This window comes from Aquarana catesbeiana, linkage group LG06 (assembly GCF_042186555.1).
Source record: "Aquarana catesbeiana isolate 2022-GZ linkage group LG06, ASM4218655v1, whole genome shotgun sequence".
Lineage (NCBI taxonomy): Eukaryota > Metazoa > Chordata > Amphibia > Anura > Ranidae > Aquarana > Aquarana catesbeiana.
The window spans coordinates 288,380,967-288,399,766 of record NC_133329.1 but is presented as its reverse complement, the minus strand read 5'-3'; the positions used below and the strand labels follow the sequence as shown (position 1 = coordinate 288,399,766).

The window sequence follows — 18,800 nt, the reverse complement described above, 5'->3', positions numbered from 1 at the left end:
TTTCTTTTGAATGGCAGGCAAAAAGCCGCCATTTTTATAGGAAAACTCAAGTTTCATTAAAACACGATAAAACTTCTAACATAATTGATAAATAATTTTGTAATTTAATATCTTTTTCCTGTCTGTAGGCAGCTTTAATTTTCCAAATCTGGCAGAAGAACATCATTTCTAACTCCACAGCAGAAATGGAGGAGCTGATCAATATAGCCAGATATAACCCCACCAATATAGCCAGAGATAGCCCCACCAAATGCACCCATACCTGGGCATGCTGGTTCCACTACTCTGACTCTTTGTAACCATGACCCCATGACCCCCCCCCCCCCCCCCCCTTTATCTGATCAGATCCAAACTGACTGGTCTCCTTCCCTTCCAGTATACATGAGAGACAGAGAGCCTCTTTTCATTCTTCCTTTCTTTCTATCATATGTCTCAGCCCAATGGCCTTATTCCTCACATATTTGGATTACAATTAGCTACTTACACTCCCCTTCCTTGTCCCCTCCCTAAACACTCTCCCTTCATCTTCTTCCTTGCTCCTTTTTTCATGTCCAAACTCTTATTTTGTCCTTGCCCCCTATACCTCATACCTTATCATAGAGAAGATGCAATACAGATCCACCCGGCTCTACCAGGTTATACGATATCGACTTTAATTCACTGCTATACACAATTGCAGGCCTCTAACCTACAGCTTATAACAATTGGGGGTTTGTACCTGAAGACTCAGACAAAACCCACTTAATCTGAAACTTATTTTATGAAAAGATGTTTATTGTTCAATGTCCTTCATTTTTGTTGGCTTACAAATTTGCTTAGGGATCCTTCTCTAAGTAAACACACACCATTTTGTCAACTGTTTTATTACTAATGTTCGTGTAACATAATGCACCCACTTATACATTTGTACTGATGTAATGTTGAATATGTATATATCAATATTTCCAAAAAAATTCTGGTAAAGAATTTCTAATTCCTTGTCACCCTATTCTGTTTGTAGAGAGATCTTCCCCAAATCTTCTCTTCGCCACTTGCTAATGTAACATGTAGCTTGAGCAGGTAACTACCTGCATCCTAATAAGAGAATAGCAAAAACAAAATTTACACTAGTCTCTCAATCAGGTGATTGATAAGAGGTAAGATGGTAATGCTAAAAGTACATGGAGTCTCTGACATTAGCGAAAACCAAGCCTCTACCAAGATGGCCACCCCACCAAGAGAAACAGTGCAGAACAAGGCATGGTAAGTCAGTAATGGGGAAAAGATCATCTACAATGGGACCACAGGCAATACTGGTGAGAGAGGACCAACTCTTTGCCCTATGCCTTCCTTTTAGGGCACAGATTCCAGATTTCAGTTCTTAAATTATCAAAGAATTGGTAGAGAGGGTTTTTGCTAAATATCTTATAAGCAATATAGAACACCTGTAAATTGTATTCTCAAATTTTACCCTGTATAACACAACGTAGTTGAGGAAGATTCCAATAAGTTCTACAATATTTTTTTTTGATAATAACTATATGGATATTTGACAGCAATATTTGTAAAAGTTGTTAGACCAAGTCTGTCCCTACAGCACCATCTAGTGGCAGCATGACTAATTTATCCCACAGTTTTAAAATTTATCATGGTGAATCACAACCAGTACCAGAGAAAATATCAGATTAGGTCACAGACAGGGAGCCAAATTGGGACAAATCAAAATGCCTGTTAGTGCTGCCAGATACCACAAACCTATGCCCAAGTCAACCAACTGCTATTAACGTTTGACTGCGTTACAAACATCACACCTTTAACAGGATAGCATAGTATAACAGCATACCATAGCAAACAAATGGTTACTGATTGTATTGCCAAAATCTTCGATGGACCTTTAGAAGGTGAAAAAATACAATAACATAACATACACAAAAAGAAACAAAAGGGGCCAAAGGACTAATAAAAAAAACTTACTTGAAAGTCAGTTCAAATACAGATCCTCCACTGTCATTGCAGATCGCTAGCGTTGGGTCATCTGTAAACTGAGCAAAAAACACAGGAGTGGCTAAGTGGTTAGCTCTTCTGCCCAGCAGCACTAAGGTCATAGGTTTGAATCCCAAACACGGCACTACCTGCCTGGAGTTTGCATGTTCTCCCTGAGTGGGTTTCCCAAGGGTACTCTGGTTTCCCCCCTCACTCCAAAGGCATGCTGGTAGGTTAATTGGATCCTGTCTAAATTGGGCCTAGTATGTGTATGTATGAATGTGAGTTAGGGACTTTAGTAAGCTCCTTGAGGGCACAGACTGATGTAAATGTACAATATATATGTAAAGCGCTGTGTAAATTGACGGTGCTTTATAAGTACCTTTAACAAAAAAATAAAATATATAAAAAACACAGCTTGGTTGATTATTCCCATCTAGCTTATATAAAGCAGCAAAGAAAAGCAACGTGTGCACTAATGTATCCATAAATGCTACAAGTAAAATGCAGCATTTTATTTTAGATTTAGTTTAGAAAATGCTTTATAGATGATCTCACATAAATGATTGCTTACATTATAAGAATTAAAAGCACAAATAAACCAACAAATGTGTCAAGTTCAACATTCACTTTGATCAGTCAATAATACGATTATTTTTCAATCTATGGTTATTTGCTAACCCTTATTTTTTACCTTTTTCAGGTTTTAAAACATAATTATCAAAACATAAACAGCAACTGATCCCAAAAGATTGAATTGAATATCATTGCATGCAGGCATACAGGTTGCTATTCCCCACTACTGGAAAACTATGAGAATGGAGCCCCATTACCATTCTTATACTCTCTTATATTCCCTTCAGTACCAACAAGGTGCTTCCAGTAGGGTAAAAAAAAAAATGTGGCTTCAAAACATCAGCTTGGTGCAAATAGACATTAAAAGTTCGTACAAGAAAGGGGGAGTGCTATGTGCAACTTACCCCCCAACATAAGTAAGGCCCCTTGCACACTAGGGATTTCCCAGAGTTTAAGTGCACCCGGGAAAAAGAGGTGCAGTCTTTACCCCTGCTGCCTGCTGCTGTGAAAGACTATGGCAGGCTAAAATACGCTGTGACTGGATGGGGCCAAACACTGTACCCAGTGGTGCTCGTATTTAGTGCCATACACCTAGAATGCAGGTACACTGCATTCTGGGCATAAGTCCCTGGCATAGACTTTGACAAGCTACAGGCAGTAGGGCTAAATGCCACAGCACCTGTGGCTCCCAAGCACACTAAAACTCTGGAATTAGACACACACTGGCTAAACGCCTAGTGTGCAAGGGGCCTAAAGTGTGTGTAAATAAAGAATGTGATAAAAACAACCTTAAAGTATAACTAAAGTTCACTCCCTGGTCATCTCTCACTTTGACTCCTGCAACTCCCCCCCACGGGATTACCTTTACATAGGATCCCCCCCATCAGTCCATCATGAATGCTGCTGCCAGGCTCATCCACCTTACCAACTGTTCAGTGTCTGCTACTCCTCTCTGTCAATCCCTCCACTGGCTTCTGCTCACCCAACAAATTTAATTTATTCATTCATTCCTCCCAAGACCTTCTACTCGGTTTGCTTTTAGACCATCCCTGAAAACCCTTCTCTTCAGAGAAGCCTATCTGCCCTCACCTAACAACTGCACTTTTATTTTCTCCATCAGCTCACTGCCCACAGTTGTTACCTTTTGTATCTTTTGAGCCTTCCTCCTAAATTGTAAGCTCTAATGAGCAGGGCCCTCTGATTCCTACTGCATTAAATTGTATTTTTTATTTTTTTTGGACAACTTTGAGGTGGATTAGAACACCTGTTACGTTTTTTTCTGCTGTCTGTGCTCTCATAAGGGAGATTCCCCATTTGTTGTTTACAATTATCATTGAAAGTGAAAGAAAATCTGACATTTTGGGTTGTCCCCAGAAAAGTAGTACAGGGAAAAGTTCCGATGAGACAAAGATGGCAAAAGAAAAATCTCTCAGGGGTTATAACCACCCCTTATTCTACCCAAAAGGGGAAAATCTTTTTCAAGTTTTAAAGTCTGTAGTATTTTGTGCTACCATCATAATGAGTGAATTTCAGTAAGAATCAGTGCAATAAGGGGATTAGGGAGTCACACAGTTTGGTCCACATTCTATCATTTTTAATTAATTTATTTAACAGTGATTACTGCTTCTATAGTTTTTTTTTTCTTAGCTTAGAAGAGCTCAGAGAACTGGATCACCTGAGCGGATTGAGTGACTCACCTTTAAGGCAGATTTATTTTATTCGATCTAATTATCAGTGATTTTGACCTAATTTCACTACATACATTGATTGATAACCAACAATGTGTTAGTTACTGGATAAAAATCAAAAATACAACAAGGAGAGATTCTCACACAGCAGAACTATCAATCACAGTGCAGCCTATAGTGTGCAAAGAACAATAATACAGATACCTTAATATGCAGAATGGCTGTCCCAGGTGGGTGGGCATCAGTTATAGATCGCAGGAGCTTCCCACTAGCCAGATCCCACATTGTAATCTGACAGAACAGGACATTTACAAGATGAATTATGTGAACAAACCTCTAACACAAATACCCCTACTTCAAGCTGCATTTCTATATCATAGTGTAAACTACAAAACTTCAAATATTGACATTGCCTAGAATGCTATTCTGGCTATTGTTCATGTTGGTACACTGCAGATAATTTATATTTGTTTGTTCAGTTAAACTAAATTGTCACATCGTATTTCAAATAAGAATTCCAGGATGCAAAAACGCACTGCTGGAACAGTGCAATAAAACATCAAGGTAATCTAAACGTTACAATTTCAAATAAATCAGCATTACATATAGTACGTGATAGTGATATTTAAATTGCTCACTTTTCTGCAACTTTTTAGATTGAACAACAGTTCCATTGCTCGCTCGTCCCCCCCCCCCCCTCCTGGCCTGCCAGGCTGCATGCCCGGATAAGGGTCTGGTATGGATTTTGAGGTGGGGGGGTTGGGCTATTTTTTTTAAATTTAGGCATTGGGCTCTCCTCAAAATTCATACCAGACCTAAGGGTCTTTGGGGGTTTTGGGGGGGACCCACGCCATTTTTGTTTTATTTTGGCATGGGGTTCCCCTTAAAATCCATACCAGACCCAAAGAACCTGGTATGGATCGAGGGGGACCTCCACGCTCTTTTTATTCTCAATTGGTGTACTTCAAAACAGATGACATGTGCGATTCAGATGCATTCCCATAGAATGCAATGAGCCTGGAATTCGCATCTGAACCGCACCGCAGTGCTCAAAAAATGCACAGGACTCTTTTTAAATTCACACTGAATTTGCCCTGCCACTGCACGGCAAACACGTGAACTGGCTCCATAGAAAACTGGTTTGGTTTGCATGTCATACAAGTTGGATGTGGTTCAAAACGCATCCAATTCACATATATGTGAAAGAAACCTAAGTAAGCACATGTGTGTTTTTTGGTGTGTTCTGGTGCATTTTTGATGCATTTACCATGTACCAGTACAGTTCAGTGCAGAAAAAAATTTAAGCAGGTTCTACTTTTTTTCTGGAACTGGAACGCACTAGAACTGACCGCACTGGTATGAACTATGCCACTGGAAACCATATAACCTACTATCCATGCATTTTTTATCCAGAAAAATAAAAACACACTGGACTGCTTGTGGTGTGAACAGGCCCTACTTTCTGACTCAAAGTCTACCATTTCCACAGAGCTGAACATTTTTATACTCCAAGCTGGAATGAGCAAAAAATAAAAAAATTAAAATTAAAAAAAGATAGATTCAAAGTTTCATTTAAAAAATAATATGTTATTATATTTCAGAATTTATTTGCAAGAAATTAATTCTAAGCACTCGGTCTATTCAGAAGCCTGTCATTCACATTACGTGCCCACCAATATTACTCTACAAGTATGTTGCAGAACTCCCCCTAGCAACCAGCCTGTCTAAAAGGAGTAAGTTAGCAAATAAGGAGGTCCATTTTGCAGAACACTCTATTCTCCAAATGTTATTTTAGGGCAAATATGGACATACATTTTTTTGAACTGTTACTGCTTTCTCCTTTAAGAAGGAAGGACAATTTTCATTTTCTCCATATGCATCACTGTGAGGCAATAGTCCGACACCTTAAGGGGGTGTTGCTTAATGGGAGGGGTGTGTCTTCACAGGACCAAAAGTCTGACAAATGCATGAAAGGTCACTCAATGTATATGCTTGGGAAAACTACTCCATCACATTACCTAAAAATATAGCCCCTGCAAACAAAAAAAATGTAATACTCCCCTCTCTCATCACCAATCTCGGCCATATACCGTAGAAGTTAAATTGCCGCTTGAAGATTATGTAGAATCAGACACTTCTGGGATTGTCTGGTCCCACACCATGTATTGTGGGTCTTCCTGTTGGCCCCTAAGTCATTACAGGATGCAGTACTGGTGGTGGATCAACATTTTTTTTTTCAAAATTCCAAAAAGTGCTGCCAAAAATCAGCTATTCTCACAATAAAAAAAATGACCATTGCAGAATCAATGAACAAAAACTCTGCCCAGTCTGTCCCCCCAAGACCCCTTTATGCGGGGCATTGGGACATCTTAGCTTTTCCCACAGAAAAAAAAAAGTGAAATTTGTATGACATTACTGGCACTGCGTAGTCTGTCAGGCTGCATATTTTGGGATAAGGAGTATCTTTGAAACAGCTGATGGAGTGAAATATGAAGGCACCTCTCTATTTACATTTTTGGGAATTACGTTGAAAGCGTGCGTCGACTCATCGGAGCATGTTGAAATTTTTGGGTCAAAAGTTCCTACCTTTACTTAAACCCTAAAGCTCACCATAACTAAATTATATAATTATTTTTTCTCTTGTAAAATGTGTACTGTGCCTTTAAATGCTAGTCCTGCCCTTGCAGTTCCCTTCCCTATTGTTATCTCTCTCTCTCTGCTGTTGCTAGTTAGATTAGAAAAAAAAATTCTATGATTAGATTTTTTTTTCCTAACCTGCCTGGCACCAGGATATCCATCCGAAAAATGTTTTACAAGTGTATTTAGGAACACTGAGTAAACCGTTTCTGCACGCTTATTAGCTGCTTGACAGTTTTCAATTGAGTTATATGGAGTTCAATTGGGTGGGCCGAAATACCGACCTGGCCCACCAATTGAGCTCCCTAAATTGCTCCCTGAGCCAGAACAGAGGAGAGAAGGTGTCCCTGGGTCCCCTGCAGCTCCCAGGTGATCAAAATCATATCCTGGGCACCATTAGTTTCTTCAGAGGGGCTCGGGAGGCTGTAGCATGGAGGGACTATTTTTTTTTTTTTTAAGTGTCCGTGCTGCAGCGGATTACCATCATCCAGTGCCGCATTTTATGAAAATCAGATTAAGGCTCCGGCCAGGCCGGCTCAGCAGAGTGATATCACAGGGCACTTGAGTCGGCAGAACAGTCAGTTGGCAGCTTCTTCACTGCCTGCCTCCTTCAACAAGTAGGTGCTGAGGAGAGGGCAGGCACCTTCAAGCAAATCGCCAGCAGCCATTAAAACACAAAGAGGGACAGGCATCACAGCAGGCTCCAGGCTGTTAAAGTGTGAGGAAAGTGGGGCTCTCACTGCAGTGAGAAAACACAGTGTAGGTGCATTGAACCAGAACACCTTTATTGTGTGATCATCATGCTGATAATGATAATCATAAAAGGACAGAAAAATCATGCATCCTTAGGTCTTATTTAGGGCCCAATCATACATGGTGCTGCAGATATGCGTCTCTTGTGCAGGGCTGTTTTTTACCAGCACGGGGATGCACACAACACTGACACCGTCACATAAATTTTTATTGGGATATTATTATATTTTATTGGCTTTTGTGCTGATCACTCACTTTTTCTCTTTGTCACACTATACATTTCAGTATATATCCCATAATAGGGCCCCTAACCCATATTATGGGATATATACTGAGTCTGAGAGACACCTTAATATGTGATATGCTGAGAGTGAGAAACACCCTATTATGGGATATATACTGAGACCCCCCATTATGGATATACTGAGAGACCCCATATTTTAATAAAAGGGGTTCTCTCAGTATATATCCCATATGGGGATGAGGGGTCTCTCTCACTCTCAGTCAGTATATCCCCCTAGGGTGTCTCTCACAGTACATGCCATAATAGAGCCTCTGCCCCTATTATGTGATATTCTAGTACTGAGAGACCGCTTAACATAAGATATACTGGGAGTGAGAGACCCCCTATATGGGATATATACTGAGTGATCCCCTATTATAGGATATACTAAGAGACCCCCTATTATGGGTTATACTGAGAGACCCCCCTATTATATTATAGGGGGTCTCTCAGTATATCTCATAATAGGGGGTCTCTCAGTTTAACCCATATTAAGGGGTCTTATAAGAAGTGGGAGGGGTCAAAAAGGAAGGGCGGGGTCTGGCGCTCCACCATCTTAAAACATCACCAGCCACCACTGCATAGTTTATAGTAAACCATAAGGCCCGTACACATTCTAAGAAAATTGGGTGAACATTTTGCGCCTGAGGAACAATCGTACGATTTTCTGATGGTGTGTAAACAACTTTCGTCAGTCAATTCCGACCTGCTGAATGAAAATTCCTGAAGGGACATACTCCAAATTATTTTTCATACGGGAACAAAATGAGTGATTTTCGTTTAATGTGTACCGTTTTTCATACGAGAAATATCAGATACAAGGACTACGCATGATCAAAAGCAACAAAAAACAAAATAAAAGCCCTTTGTCGTACGAGAATTTTCGTACATTATTTCTATCCTCGGTTCCGACTTGCTGTGAAACATCAAGGAAAACCAGCTGATCATTTGTCCGATTATTTCATAGCGTTTTTAGGGATCAGGTGTGTTCAGATCCTAGTCAGAACCCACCTGAGCGAACCAGACAGGAATCTTTCATCTGTACTGTGCCAGCCATAAGCAGTCAAGGCATTCCCACCTTTCAGCTACATACAGCTGTGCTCAAAAGTTTGCATACCCTGGCAGAAATTGTGAAATTTTGGCATTAATATTGAAAATATGACTGATCATGCCAAAAAACTGTCTTTTATTTAAGGATAGCAATCACATGAAGCTATTTATTATCACATTGTTTTTTGGATCCTTTTTAAATCATAATGATAACAGAAATCACCCAAATGGCCCTGATAAAAAGTTTGCATACCCTGGAATGTTTGGCCTTGGTACAGACACAGAAGGTGGCACACAAAAGTTAAAATGGCAATTAAAGGTTAATTTCCCACATTTGTGGCTTTTTAAATCACAATTAGTGTCTGTGTAGAAATAGTCAATGAGTTTGTTAGCTCTTACATGGATGCACTAAGCAGGCTAGACACTGAGCTATGAGGAGGTAGAAAAGAACAGTCAAAAGACCTGAGTAACAAGGTAATGAAACTTTACAAAGATGGAAAAATATAAAAAAAGATATCCAAAGCCTTGAATATGCCAGTCAGTACTGTTCAATCACTTAAGAAGTGGAAAATTTGGGGATCTCTTGATACCAAGCCAAGGTCGGGTAGATCAAGAAAGATTTTTAAGATATTTAAGAAAAAGAAACGCATGTATGTTTTATTTCTCTCTAGTTTCACCTGAACTTGGTTCAGAAATATTACCATTTCTGCCTTTTGATTATGTTTTAAAGTGTGTAGGGTATCAAATCTTTTTTTTTTTTTTTAATAATTATTTTGCAAGCAAAGGACGAAGTGACACTAGAGTATTAAAATTACTGTTTGGCATTGTCGTAAAAAAACCTGAAAACACCATATGCAATTTTTACCATTGAGAAGCAATCCTAACTAAAATGTCTGAAAAAATTGGAAAAAAAGAACCCCACTATGGTGGAGATTTACTAAAACTGGTGCACACAGAATCTGGTGCAGCTATGCATAGTAACCAACCAGCTTCCAGGTTTTATTGCCAAAGTTTAATTGAACAAGCTAAAGTTTGGTGCAGCTGTGAATAGTAACCAATCAGCTTCTAACAAAGGATGGAAAAAAGGAATAAAAAAGAAAACACCACATTCCAATTTATAGAGTAAATAGGAACAATAGGGGACTAGAGGTAACAAACCTCTGGACTTTAAAGGTGTTGCATGTATGGTTTAGGAAAATCAATTCATCCACGGCATTGGATAAAACAAATAAATTTTATTACAAATGTTTAAAAAAAACATGAGACAAACTCGAATTAAAAAATTCAATAACTCCACTGAGACATGATGCATCAATAATACCACTTTCTCAACATGTTTCGCTCAGCGGAGCTTCTTCAGGAGACTTAGGGTGTGGCATCTATTATGCCAAAACTGTCTCAGGTATATATGTGACTCGTGGTTGAGGATCAAAAGGTACAGGTTTCATTTGTGCAACCCCAAGACTGCCTCTTCACAGCGGAAACCCTCAAAATTTGCAGAGAAGGACAAGGATTGTCATTTGGGAAGTTTTTTCTTCAATCGGTCAATGCAATAGAATCAATAATGTCCTCAAATTACATCCACAGTGATAACTGGAGTGATTCACTTTACTAGATGGGATGTAGAGAAATAGGGAAAGGAATAAAAAGCCAAGCATGTGGACAGTGCGGCCCCAGATTCAATAGGATGAGGCCAAAAACGATCAGACGCTGAAGCTCTTCAAATGATGGGACCAGTGATGAATTAGGCTTGAGGTTAAAGGGTGACCAGAGAGGAGATCACCTCCCACCTCACTCTCGGTGTAGCCGATGGGGTTGCACAAATGAAACCTGTACCTTTTGATCCTCAACCATGAGTCACATATATACCTGAGACAGTTTTGGCATAATAGATGCCACACCCTAAGACTCCTGAAGAAGCTCCGCCGAGGGAAACATGTTGAGAAAGTGGTATTATTTATGCATCATGTCTCAGTGGAATTATTGAATTTTTTAATTTGAGTTTCTCTCATGTTTTTTTAAACATTTGTAATAAAATCTATTTGTTTTATCCAATGCCGTTGATGAACTGATATTCCTAAACCATACATACAACACCTTTAAAGTCCCGAGGTTTGTTACCTCTAGTCCCCTATTGTTCTTATTCAATCAGCTTCTAACTTCAGCTTGTTTAATTAAACTTGGCATTTAAACTGACAAACCTTGAAGCTGATTGGTTACTATGTATAGCTGCACCAGATTCTGTGTGCTCCAGTTTTAGTAAATCTCCCTCTATGTGGCCAGCATTATCATTTTGCTTCGATCTACAGAGCCACTTACTGAGCATAAGTAAAATTCTAAGAGATAAACACAAAATAGGAGGTCGAACATAAAATTACCTGTCCTTTTGCAAAGCCACAGAGAAGTCTGGAACAGTCATTGTTGATGCTTAAAGCTGAAACAGCACCATATTGTGCGCCCACCGCGGTGCTTCCCAGACAGAGACGGAGGGCTTGGTTTGCATCTGTAGAAAAGTTTCAAACTTTAATGCCAGCGATAATTAGCATCAGTAAAACAATTACCCTACTGTACGCATGCCTAGCTGAATACTTCAGAAAATAATTCAGATACACATGGTAATACAGGGAGTATATTACGCTATGTAAACACTGTTTCGACACAGCTTAGCTAGTGACAGATTAAGGCAGACTAGGGCCCTAAGGATGGTAGCAAAGTTGGCATACCCTCATCCCTTTATTGACCTGAATAAGTATTGCAATAGGCACAGAAAAGCTGCCCAAATCTGCACTGTTTGTACTGGAATGGCCAGTCCCCTCAGATACCAAGTGCCTACAAGTACATCATCCCTTGTGAAGCGGCAGGCGGGTGCACAGCCTTGACTAAATCTGCTATCCCACTTGTTTAACACTGTGACTAGACACCTTGGGCATTCACCAGGCCCTAGCCCTCCCCCTTAAGTGATGTACCAATCTGAACATCTTTCATGAAAATGGAGCAGTGTAGAGCTTAACACCTAAACAACCAACTCAGGATTAGACCATTTTTCTAACAGAATGGCAGGTCTCAGAGCTTTGTAGTAGTGAATTAAACCTCAAAGCTTCTGGATTTATCCTGTAAAATCTAATTTATAGAGTGCAAAAATTAATTCATTAAGAATCGTCTAAATTATTTAATATAAGTATATTAACGAACAGGGTAGAATATGATGTTTTAGAAGCATAACTAGAGGTGAAAGGTAAAGTGTGACCATGGAATCAAGAATAAGCAGCACTGTTTTATGCATGATGAAAGAAAGTTTAAAATGGAAGTTGCATAGTGATGGATCAAACTAAAACAAAATATATATTTCATGCTAGTAATTAACATGAGAAAATATTACTGAAACCTGTTGTTGAAGATATTTACATGTAAAGCTGTCCAACTGGCATCCCATGGGACCTTCCTTTGCATTCTGTAAGCCTCCAGAGCAGAGGAACAGTCAGCCAGTCAAGTTCAGAGTAAAAAAAATCGGTTGTTTGGAGCCAACGACTCTACTATCATGCAGTTCCAAAATTTCGACCGATGAATAGTTCTAATGCCACACTATGTGACGATTTAACATTCGAGAAATTGGTTTGGGGAAGTGACACAAAATTTGACCTTTCAAACCTGTACATTTCCTGTGGGGGGTGGTCGATAGTCTATCAAATATAAATTTTTTATGTTTGTTTGCTCAGCGAATCTTCGTTTATTCACTATGGAATGTGTAGATGAAATACAATAAAGAAAAAAAATTGCTATTGCAATGTTGGGAGTGCATCAGTGCCACCTATCATCGCCACCTCAGAAACAAGGAAAAACTTTTTTTTTCTTCCAAAATTTTTAGTTTTTTTTATTTGTTTAGCAAAAAAATAAAATAAACAGTGGTGATCAAATACCACAAAAAGAAAGCTCTATTTGTGGGAAAAATGATAACAATTTTATTTAGGTACAGCGTTGCAGGACCACGCAACTGTCATTCAAAATGGGACAGCACTGTAAGCTGAAAATTGGCCTGAGCAGGAAGGGTGCCCAGTATTGAAGTGGTTAATAGAAAAAGGCTATGAGGAGCAGGAACTCGATCGTGCTATTAAAGAAGTTTCTAACGTGGAACGGTATAGATTGCTGAGAAGGGATCCAGCACGTGCTTCAATAACTAAGGATGATCATCAGTTATCCTTTATTACTACTTTTTCTAGCTATCATGATTAGATCAATACATGGTTTCAGAAACACTGGAAAGTCCTAAAAAATTATAGGAATCTGGGGCCAATATTACTAGATCATCCTAGGATTAACTTTTGAAAAGCCCAAACTCTAAGAGATCTTGTAGCAGCTAATGTGGCCGAATTCCCTTTTAAAATCTCTCTATTTGGTAGCTTAAAGGGTTTCTTTCCCTGCCGGAGGTGTAAAATGTATATGAACATTAGGAAGAATACTATTAGAACAAAGTCCTTTGTTTCACACAGTACATCCAAGTCCTATGATGTTGATCATTTCGGATCATGCAACACTAAAAGGCATGGTCTATATTTTACAATGTCCAAGTGTACAACAGGACATAGTTTGTCAAAATATTATTGTTTCCATCATGACAGAGATCCTTCCTCTCTAAAATTGGTTGGTATTGATTGTTATTCTCCACGCTGGAAAGAAAGTAATTTTATAAAGGGTATCTTGGGATTAGAAACCCGCTGGATATTTCAGCTTAAAACTTATAGACCCTATGGGCACAATATAGAGTGAGATCATAACAGTTTTATTAATAATAGTTCTTTTATTTTAAATTTAGTCTTTGTATGAATTTTTATTGTTTTCTTGCTATGTTTGTTAAAGCTCATTCATCCAGGGGATCCATATGTATTTTTTTAATTTAACTTTTTTAATTTAATATTTTTGTATTTTGTTTTTTTTTGTGTATAAGTTATATTTCTTTTAGACCACAAGATGGCGTTGTTTGGGATGGCTATTCATCTTTCTGTTAAGTGTATTTTTTTCCTAAGATGAGTGGCCATGTCTTTTTTCTGACCACATTATGGTATTGGAGGATATGATCATTCTTATACCTTCTTCTTAATGGCATATGATGGTGCTAATATAGATGTTTACTTGTCACCCTTGGTTGGCCTCTATTGTAGTCTCATTTTGGAAGCCGTTTTTGTCCTTCTTTATCTTCTATTGCAGTGGTCATCAACCCTGTCCTCAGGGCCCATTAACAGGCCAGGTTTTATGTGTTACCTTGGGGAGATGAAGACCAGAGTACTGCAATCACTGAGCAGCAAATTATATAACCTGTGATGTATTTCAGTTATCTTGCAAACCTGGCCTGTTAGTGGGCCCTGAGGACAGGGTTGATGACCACTGCTCTATTGTCTAGTCTTCTTTTGGACACCATCTTTAACCCTTGATACACATACTATGGCCAGCTATTGGTCTTCATTGTACCTCTTGTGTTTGGTCCATGGCTGTGCCATTTTGTTGATTTGCTTGTCCAATTAGGATTGCACATATCGGATCACATAGACAGAAGAGCTTAAAAATGTACAGTCTGGTGTCCCGGTGTCACGTTCCTGTTCACACTGGCGATGCGCTCCGATGCGAAACATGACCAGTAGAAGAGGACCCCTACAGGGCATTTGGAGCGTCAGGCCTGGTTACATGCTGTATTGATCTCCCTCATCCGAGATCCACAACATTTGGTATTAGGCACATTTGAGGTGGAAGATCACAAGATTGTTTTAAATATTCCTTGCACCATCTTGCTGATGAGGGTGAATTCAGGAATCTGCATAACAATTTTGTTGGATGGACTTTGGAACTTATTTGCATTTCTCACGAACATTTTAAGTTGGATTGTCCTTATATCAGCACTTATTGAGTTAGTAGATAGTGCACTTTTTGATTATTCTTTGTATACTGCACATATTTATCCATTTTTTTCTGGTAGCACACTGGTTTTAAGAGTATATGTTTAGAATGTCTTGGTATTCAAATGTATAGTTGGTGCAGCTCTGTATACACAGTATCTCACAAAAGTGAGTATACCCCTCACATTTTTGTAAATATTTTATTATATCTTTTCATGTGACAACACTGAAGAAATTACATTTCGCTAAAATGTAAAGTACTGAGTGTGTTGAGTTATTTTGAGGGGACAGAAAATTTACACGGTTATACAAACTGTACACTCACTACTTTACATTGTAGCAAAGTGTCATTTCTTCAGTGTTGTCACATGAAAAGATATAATAAAATATTTACAAAAATGTGAGGGGTGTACTCACTTTTGTGAAATACTGTAGGGTATCACACTGAGTGCAAAATAACTTTTTTTTTTCATTTAAAAACTAGTATGGTGTCCTTAGACGTAAGTCTGACACAGTGGCCCCAATATTGCGATCAATACAAATATCTTTAAAACAACAGGATTTTACTTCAACACAAAGGATGCATCTAACATGTCCAACATTTCTCAGAACTGCATGCAGTGCATTCCCATACCTTTGCCTTCTCCGTTCCACAAGGTGAGGGAAAGGGACAGAGAGAAAGTTACATATTACTACAACCAAAGAAGAAGGATTCTTATGAATGAAACTGTAATTTGACAACAATGTTAAACTTGTTATGATATTGAAACAAAAGAGATCAGCTTACCAAATATAAGAGCCAGACCGTGAGAAGTACCCACTGCAATTAGATTAGACACAGCCTAGAGATACACAGAAAAAGAATCGTTAAGCTTTAACCACTTCAGCTCCGGAAAGTTTACAGCCCCCCCTCAGGACCAGGCCATTTTTTGCGATATGGCGCTGCATTACTTTAACTGGCAATTGCACAGTCATGCGACACTGTACCCAAAGTATATGACCTTTTTTCCCCACAAAGCTCTCTCTATCTTTTGGTGTTATTTGATCACCTTTGCGGTTTTTATTTTTTGCACTATAAACAAAAAAGACTGACAATTGTGAAAAAAAAACAATAATTTTTACTTTCTGCTATGAAACACTACCAATAAAAAAAAAAAATGAAAAAGAAATCACATTTCTTCATCAATTTAGGTCAAAATATATTCTGCTACATATTTGTGGTCAAGAAAAACCCCAATAAGCATATATTGATTGGTTTGCGCAAAAGTTATAGCATCTACAAACTATAGGCTATATTTATGGAATTCTTATTTATTTTGTATTTTTTACTTCTAATAGCGACAATCAGCGACTTATAGTGGGACTGCGACATTGCGGTGAACAAATCAGACACCTAGCTGACACTTTTTTGGGAACCAGTGACAACAATACAGTGATCAGTGCTAAAAATATGCAAGGTCACTGTACTAATGACACTGGCAGGGAAGAGGTTAACATCTAGGGCGATCAAGGGGTTAAATGTGTGGCCAACATGTGATACTGTGTACTGTGTGTGCTGTTTTTCCTAAGCAATGTGCTGTTTTTTTCTTTGCTACTTTGCAGGAAGGAAAAAAAATACTGCGTGTGCTGTTTTTCCTAAACAATGTGCTGTTTTTTTATTTCCTGCTTTGCAGAAAGGAAAACACAGCACATTGCTGCTATCAGAAGAGAGCCCTGTGTTTTGTTTACCTACCTAATGTCCGGAGTCGATTGTCGGGTGCTGCTGGCCGCTGATTGGTCGGTGCTGCAGCAAATTGCAGCACATCAGGGGCATTCTCTACCCCTGAACGCGGATCTACATACTAGGTACATGATCTGGAGCAGAGAGGCTGCCCTGCTGCAGTATATGGCATTCTTCAAAATGTAAATCTAAGGGTATGCAATGGATTAGATCTCGTATACTGAGAAATGTACTTGTTGGTCATCACTTCATTAGCAGCAAACTAAATGAATAAGCTGCCAATGAGACGATGGCCACAACAAGCAGTCTCTCAGTAGCAAAGAAATGTACTTGTCTGTGTAGCCCAAACATGAACAACGAATATCTGAGGATCCAAATCGGTGTAATCTCTATACAATTAACCAACATCTAGTAGAATGAGAGCCTACCTAAACAATCCATTACATTTAACTCCAGTTTGGTAAAAATCCAAAAACGGCTGTGCAAACAGACCGAAATGTCTGTGGTCACCTTGCAATGACCCATACTATGCCTTGCACTATTAGATCCAACAATAAACTTTTTTTTGCTAATGTTCTCATTGTACAGCTCTCTAGCGATCCCCAGATAGTAGTTGAGGAATTATAAGTAAGAATCATATTTAACTTTTAGAAGTCTCCCGAGATACAGATCCTCCTTTCCCAACTTGCTGGAATTACTTTTCTTTCTATTGTATAACAGTTCATTGTGCTTTTCTCTGACAGTGAGCTATCATGCAATAATACAAAATAAAAAATAAAGTTCAGCCAACAGCAAAAGGAGGAATGACATTGCATATGGGAACACTTCTTGTACATCAAACTTCTAAAATGAAAGCTGATTTTTACTCAGTGTTTTACAACTGCTCATTAGAGATTACTAGAAAGCTGTGACATAAAAGAGCAATAAACAGCGTCTTGGATGCATTACATGGGATAGCAGGTGGAATGTCAAGGGTCTGAAAAAAATACTCACTATAGCTGTAGGAAGGCCAGCATCAACTTTATCCTGAAATAAGAGAATAAGAAAAACAATTAGAAATATTGAATGTGAACTACTTTCCACTGGTTAATGTGTTGCAGCATCCTGTGCATAGGCTTAATAAATATGATTGTTGGGGCCATATTTTACAGCTGAACTCTAGGCAGGTGTATAATAGGTACATTAATGTGGCTCTGAATTATTACAACCAACCTGCAGCCCCTTTACAGGAAAGGTCAGTCTAGGGGGAAGGGAAAAGCAGCACAAGTAGCCAAACTGTTGTTCTGTACTGCTTAGGTGCTACCAAGAGATATAGAAGAGAGCAGAGTGACAATGAGCTTCTCTTTTCACTGTCAAAGGCACAGACTGGGGGAGGTACAAGACCTGTAATGGTTACTGAACTGCAGCAAAGGACAATCAGATATGCTGCCCTGCCAGACAGGGCTGTGCTTTGTGGCAAAACCGTGTACATTTCAGGACTGGATGGACAGAGATACAAATCCTTTGGCAGGCAAAACAGCTCCTTAATTTCCCTACTGCCCTTCCCTCAAGGCCTGCTACTGTCACTTGACATATCACTTCACAGAAGACTGTGCATGCAGAACTTAGGATACGGCTTGCAAAGAACAAGGGGAAGTCATGTATGGGAACCCCCATACATTCTATTTAGATATGCATACATTATTTTTAAGATGACCTTTGACTTGTGCCCTGTTGATGTGAATTTTAATAAGTTCACATCACAGATGTTTTTCCAACAACTAATGTAAAAAAAATTGTAAGGAGACACACTTAGGAGTTGCAACTGTGACGGGGATGAGGATAGAGATGGGCGCAGGCGTGTTCGGATCATAGTCACTGTCACTGCACACTGCCAATCATAGGCAGCGCATGTACGTGCAGGTGCGGGCTGGAAAATGCCTCACTGCCTGTGATTGGTGGTGTGCAGTGAGGGCTACCTGGCGGGATTGCGGAGGTGGGTTGGGACTATAATCCGAACATGCCTGAGCCCATCCCTGCTATTAGGCAAGTCATCTACCTGGAACAAGCATGCCAAACAAAAGTTCAGACTTTTCTGGAATTGCAAACTGCATGCTGCTCCCAGGTTAATTACTTTATAGGCAGCAAAGCCAGGATGAAAATAACATTTCAGAACATGCACCTTTGTTTGTAATTCCCATAAGTTGCTTTATACAAACCAGGACAAGTGTAATGCAAGATACAATTACGTAGAAATGCTGGTAAAA

General features: G+C 39.1%; 1 protein-coding gene across 2 annotated transcripts in view; it reads right to left on the bottom strand.

The window, feature by feature from the left end:
- VPS8 (VPS8 subunit of CORVET complex) overlaps window positions 1–18,800 on the bottom strand; it is a 388,855-nt gene that overhangs the window by 334,249 nt on the left and 35,806 nt on the right. For both annotated transcript variants that reach the window (XM_073633432.1, XM_073633433.1), the window contains exons 6-10: window positions 17,548–17,580; window positions 15,622–15,676; window positions 11,328–11,452; window positions 4,431–4,517; window positions 1,954–2,021 (exon numbers count right to left, since the gene is read on the bottom strand). In XM_073633432.1, the coding sequence (XP_073489533.1) occupies window positions 1,954–2,021; window positions 4,431–4,517; window positions 11,328–11,452; window positions 15,622–15,676; window positions 17,548–17,580 (368 nt within the window). The remainder of the gene's footprint in view (window positions 1–1,953; window positions 2,022–4,430; window positions 4,518–11,327; window positions 11,453–15,621; window positions 15,677–17,547; window positions 17,581–18,800) is intronic.